Here is a 6,490-nt window from a genome sequence, read left to right as displayed (position 1 = left end):
TGGGAGAAGAACACTTTTATGACACCTCTTCCACCTTCATTTCCTCTCCAAAATGTGTCCAACTTTAGAATTCACAACTCCACTTGGCGGCAGGCAGAATCCTAATTCCCATTTTACAGAGAAGGAAATCAAGGCTCTGTGAGGTTAAGAAGCCTGCCCCAGGGCACAGAACTGGTAAGATCCAGGATTCAGAGATTTTCATCCCCAAAACCCATGAGTTTGCAACTATATACCAACTCCTTCCCAAGTGAGCCCACTTCAAAGTGACATAAATCCAAAACACCAATCAGAAAGAATATATGCACCCTTACGTTCACAGCAGCACAATTTACAATAGCTAAGATCTGGGAACAGCCCAAGTTCCCCTCAGTACACGAGTGGATAAAAAAGCTGTGGTACATTTATACGATGGAATACTATGCAGCTGTAAAGAAAAAAAGAAAAGAAAAGAAAAAAGAATCTCTTACCATTTGAGACAGCATGGAGGGACCTGGAGAGTATTATGCTGAGCAAAATAAGCCAGTCAGAGGACAAGTATCACGTGATCTCATTCATATGTGGAGTCTAATGAACAAAATAAACTGATGAACAAAATAGATCCAGAGACATAGAAGCATGGGACAGACTGAGGAATCTCAGAGGGAAGGTGGGGGAGGAGGGGTGGGTGGGGAGATTAACCGGGGAATTCATATGCATATATGCATAGCCCAGGGACACAGACAATAGAGTGGTGAAGACCTGGGAGGAGCGGGTGTGGGGTAGAGGCAGTCAATGGAGCGGGGAAAGGGGACATCTGTAATACTTTCAAAAATAAAAATAAAAAATGTTTAAATAAATAAATATAAACCACACACACACAAAAAGAATAAAGGAATTTTAGCCAGCCAGTGTAGCTCAGTGGTTGAGCACCGACCTATGAACCAGGAGGTCATAGTTTGATTCCGTCAGGGCACATGCCCAGGTGGCAGCCTCAATCCCCAGAAGGAGGCATGCAGGAGACAGCCGATAGAAGATTCTCTCTCATCACTGATGTTTCTCTCTCTCTCTCTCTCTCTCTCTCCCTTCCTCTCTAAAATCAATAGAAATATATTTTTTTAAAAAGTAAAGTCCAGGACTCTCAAACTTACTAAATAAGAAATCTATGGGTGAGGTGCAGAAAGCTGCACTTTCAACAAGCCTGCCAGGTGATTCTGAGCACACTGACTGTGGAGAGCCTCTCCCACAGAGGAGAGAGGTGGTAACTGACCCAGCAGTACTTCCCTCCGGGCTGGGCAGAGAAACCACTGACTCTGGGCCTGGAGCTCCACTGTGGGGGAGCCACTAAGGCCTGGATGCTTGTGATGAATGCTGAGCTCACAGAGGAACCAAAATAGTCCTGCCCCTCATGCATTTATACCAAACAAACAAAAAAAACCCAGCTGCAAAGGTGTGGGGAGAGCTGGGGACCATAAATGCTTTTGAGAACATGAACCATTGTGTAATCATGATAATTTACCTTTTTAATTAAAAAGACCTTCACTACACAAAAATAGCTTACAGAGGCATGTACTCTTTGATCTTGCAATGCCACGTTTGGGAATTTATCCTTCAGAAATTCTTTTCGCTTGTACATATGCACAAGATTATTCAATGCAGAACTGATTATAATAGCAGCAAAAGACTGGAAGTAATCCAAATGCCACGATTGTGGAACTGATGAAATAAATTACAGTGCATTCATACAATGAAAAATAATGAGGAAACTGTATATGTAATGATATGGCAATGTCTCCAAGATAGATCGTTAAGGGGAAAAGCAAGGTGCGGAACACATGTATAATACGCTATCTTTTGTGTATAAAAGGGGAGTAATAAGAATCCCCATTCCTATTTGCTGGTCTATCATCAAGGAACGCTGGAAGCAAATATAAAAACAGTGTGGTGACCTCTGGGGCAGGGAATGGAACTGAACAGACGGGGAGCAAGGACGAGAGCGAGGTTCTTCACTATATACACTGAGTGGCCAGATTATTATGATCTCTGAGCGCATAATAATCTGGCCACTCAGTATATATATTAGAGGCCCGGTGCATGAATTTGTGCATGGGTGGGGTCTGGCCAGCCTGGCCAGGGGGAGGGGACATGGGCGGTTGACCGGCCTGCCTGCTAGTCGAGGGGACAATTTGCATATTAGCCTTTTATTATATAGGATATACACTGAGTGGCCAGATTATTATGCGTTCAGAGATCATAATAATCTGGCCACTCGGTGTATATGATTATTCTTTGGGGTTTGGAACCATGTGGGTGCATTATTTATTCAATGAGTAAATAATAAAATAAAAATTTAAACAACCATTTATTGAGGCCCTGGGAACAAGCAGTCTGGTCTGGTCCTCCACACCCGCGGGTCTCGGTGTCCATGGGGAGCTCTTCCGACCGGGAGTGTGTTTCAGAGCCACTGCCGTTCCCGTGGCTCCCGGCCTGGCGGTGGTGGGCCAGACCGGAATGCAGATGCTCATTGTCCAAAACGGCAGTGGGAGGACAGGTCTCTGCGTTTCTTACTGAGGAGAACCAGCTCCACCAGGGCTCTGGGAGCGGAGTCCACGGAGCACGGGGCAGCTCCAGGAGAGGAGGCCCGGCGGCCCGGGACCGAGCGCTCAGCACTCTAGTACGGAGGCATCAGCTGGTCTCGGCTCACACGGGAGGAGTGGTGGTAGCGGTCCCGAGTGGCGAAGTCTGCGTTCTCTTGGGTGAGCTGAGTCATCTCCATGTCAACCCTCGCCAGGGACGGCGCCAAAACGATCTGCTCTTGTGGGGATCGCAAGCTCCTTCGGGGAGAGAAACACACAGGCCCGTCAGAAGGCAAGACCAAGCGCTGAACAGGGAGGAGGAGTCTCCCCAGGGATAGAAAAAGTATTTGCAAAAAAACATTATTGTGCTTATTATTGAATATGTATGTTAAAAAACACAGCTGTATCTGTTTTTGTTCATGAGGCAGAAAAGCATGGAGCAGACTGTCAAACTGCAGCGGGAAGGCTGGGGAGAGGTGGGGCGGGAGGTAAGAGATCAACCGAAGGACTTGCATGCATGCATATAAGCATAACCAATGGATGCAAGACACTGGGAGCGGGGCGGGGGTGGGGTGTTGGGGAGGCCAGGGGAAGGTCAATGGGGGGAAAAAAAGGAGACATATGTATTACTATTTGTAGTACTTTAAACAATAAAATAAAATTTAAAAAACACACAACTGGTGCAAGTTACATGTACAAATGTTTATGAATAAAGTATGAGAAATGAGTATAAAATAGGGAGAAAGTGACTTTTACCTTTCTTTAGCATACATGTATAAAAGTGTACAAAATAACCATCCAAACAGTGTCATGTGGGGACTCGATAGCATTTCTTTGCTTTTCTGTCAAGTGAAATAATGGAATGGAGAGGCTGAAAACCAGAGGAGAGGAGAAAGAGAAACCTCTCTGGTTCTCGGGAAGGAAAGTTGAGTGAGGAATGATTTCCAGAGCTAAGGCTGACATAGCAAGCAGCTACGCGACAAACTACAAAGGCTCTGACCCCACGTTGGCCTGAAGACAGAGAACAGTCCCGGTGTGGACCCCACTGTCCCTGACGTGCCTACACACAGTTGGAGCTGGAATAAACTGGGACACACGAGGAAAGTGCCAGAGGCTAAGGAGTAAGGGGAGCTCCAGCCGGAGGTCGGGGATGTACAGAAGACGGACACAGGCATGGCTCTGCCCCCCATCAGCCCAGTGGCCTCAGAAAAACCGCCCCACCTCCTTGGGCCAAAGCCTTCGCCATACCTGAGACGTGATTGCCCCTCAGAAATTTAACCGAAAAGAATCAGCTACTTTACAAGTAGTCATGCCAATTGTTTAAATAAGGGATATACTTGATAGTTGTAAAAACATTTTTAAAGGTATAAATCTAACGTTTCAGTCTTTAAAAGTTAAACAGAAAGCTTCAACTGACTTTGGCAAAAAGTGCTGTTACAGAAATTCAGGTCACACGATGAAGACCTTGCAGCCACTGAGAACATATATGAATTAGGTTGAGGTTTTCTGAGAAATGAATTAACTTCTATTAAGGTTGAATCTTCAAGAAATAAGGTTGAGCCCTGGCTGGTTTGGCTCAGTGGATAGAGCGTCGACCTGGGGACTGGGGGGTCCCAGGTTCGATTCCAGTCAAGGGCACATGCCCGGGTTGCTGGCTCGATCCCCATTGGGGGGTGTGCAGGAGGCAGCCGCTATCAATGATTCCCTCTCATCATTGATGTTTCTATCTATCTCTCCCTCTCTGCCCCTTCCTCTCTGAAATCAATAAAAAAATAAAAAAAATTTAAAAAAAAAAAAGAAATAAGGTTGAGAAGTGTCAAAATGCCAGACCAATGAACATAGAAGTGTTTTTGCCAATGCATTTTTTTTTCATTAATGCTGGTTTGTTTGTTTGTTTGTTTTAAAAGGTGAAACCATTGCATTCTTCTCAGTTCTGGTAAAATTCTTACCTGGGGAGTTACTAGGACTTTAGGAAAGAAAGCTTTCTCAAGGTCAGGCTAAATTTTACACAATTCTGGGAATTGTAGATGTCATAGAGGGAGCAATTTAATCAAATTCCTTTGCCCAAACACCTTCACTACACCATTCCTCTTTTCTGATTTTGAAGAGTATCTGGGCCCATAGTTGTAAAAAAGCAGACAAACAAACAACCTTCAAAATTACAAAATATAAAACACAGCTACCAATTTCTACTTTTTTTAAAAAAAAATCACATTTCTTTATCCTTTCACCTCCCTAAATAATCATCACAAAACATTGCTCAGGAGCCATGGTGAGGCCAGCAAGTGTAATGTTGAGATTTGGCTGATGCCTCCATCGCCCACTTCACAAGCCCACGGAGCTATCTATGTATAGTATGGACTGGGTTCTGTTCCAACCAAAGTATCGCCCTCTTCTAAGAATAATCTCCTCCGGATACATTCTCCTTTCTACATAGCACTACAGTGACCTCAGAGGTGAAATTCTAGGAATTCAGAACGCAGCATAAGGAGTATTGCCCTCCCATGGTCATGTGTAGGCTTTAACACTGCAAATGCCTAAAAATATCCCTGTAAATCAGACAGGGCCCCATACTCTTAACCACTCATCAGCTCCAGCCCCAGATCTGTAGGCAGCCTCTACACAGAAGCCATTTCCACTGAAGCTCAACTTTTCCTCAGGACGAGGTGACAGGGAAAAGACACCAGAGCGGGAGTGTTGTGATCTGAGTCACCCAGCCTGGTGCCTCAGACTGGAAGAGAGGCAGAGAGGTGACCCCACCCCTCCCATAGCTCCGCGCAGACTGTTAGCCCAGCTTCCAAGCAGGTGACAGGGATCTCCGCACACACCATCCTCCCTCCCAGCGTTTACCCTGTCAGTTTCCACGGCCCCTGCTCCTTTGTCTTCATTCTCCCAGGCTCTAGCAGCAAGGTTTAATTGCTTGTGCAAGCTTGAACAAATTGGTAGTGCTTATAAAGACTTGTCTTAAAAAGGATTCTTGGAAGGCAGGAAGGGGGGGGGGGTACTGTTTACTAGACGGAGTTTTTCTGTTTTTGCAAGACAGAGAGTTCTGGAGATGCATGGTGGCACAACAATATAAATGTACTTAACACCACTGAACTGTACACTTAAAAAGGGTAAAATGCTACATTTTATGTTATCTGTACTACATCACAATTAACGATATGGGGGGGGGGGGGTGGTACTCTGAATGTACATCTGGGATCCAAGGGAAAGGGTTCCATAGTCCATTAGCAATGTCTGGGCATGGAAGGTAGAAATATTGGCAAGTGCAAGCCAGACATCTAGATTTTCAAAAACAAACCAACAAAATGAAACCAAATAAACACTTGATTGAGTTCTGCCTGGATTTTCCCAGCCTGCAGCGTTGGTTCCTCACTGATAGGGAAGGAGGAGGGAAGTAATTTCCTAGAGTCCCAAGGCCTTCGAAGGTGAGGTAGCATTGTCTCCGGAAGGGTGAAGGGTGATGGAGGAGGAAAGAGATTCGGGCACTCATGAAATCTTACGTGCTCTATGAGGCCTTCTCCTATTTCTCAGGAGAGCCGATTCTTCCCTTCCCCTGCGTGTTTGAACATGGAGGTGCCCCAGAAATCCCCCAAGATCCCTACTCTATATATTTCTGTACTTGGCTTCTGCACTTTCACCAACACAGTCAGATCAACGGCATTTGGGCTTAACCTTGTGTGTGATGATGTACTGATGCTGGTGTGTCTCGGACTGTGAACTCACTGAGAGTAGCTCTCTGGACTTAGCACCCGCAATCAGATTCTAAATAAGGCCCCTGTTCATGATTCCTGAGGATAGAAAGCAGGAGGACATGAGCCAGAGGAAGTTTCTGATGAGCTGAGGCTGGGTGGGGGAGGGCAGTGAGGAGCAAAACCTGAGTCTCCTCCAGGGTCTCAATTGTTGGATTCCCGCACACAATTCACCCTCGCCCA

General features: G+C 45.6%; 1 protein-coding gene across 1 annotated transcript in view; it reads right to left on the bottom strand.

Moving 5' to 3' along the window:
• Positions 1-2,386: 2,386 nt before the first annotated feature.
• SLC12A8 (solute carrier family 12 member 8) overlaps positions 2,387-6,490 on the bottom strand; it is a 143,244-nt gene continuing 139,140 nt past the window's right edge. Inside the window, exon 14 of the mRNA XM_079767158.1 lies at positions 2,387-2,810. Coding sequence (XP_079623284.1) covers positions 2,648-2,810 — 163 coding nt within the window. The 3' untranslated portion in view covers positions 2,387-2,647. The remainder of the gene's footprint in view (positions 2,811-6,490) is intronic.

The sequence above is a fragment of the Cnephaeus nilssonii genome, assembly GCF_951640355.1.
Source record: "Cnephaeus nilssonii genome assembly, chromosome: 3".
Classification (NCBI taxonomy): domain Eukaryota; kingdom Metazoa; phylum Chordata; class Mammalia; order Chiroptera; family Vespertilionidae; genus Cnephaeus; species Cnephaeus nilssonii.
The sequence above is the reverse complement of the archived record's forward strand: the minus strand, read 5'-3'. Positions and strand labels throughout refer to the sequence as shown.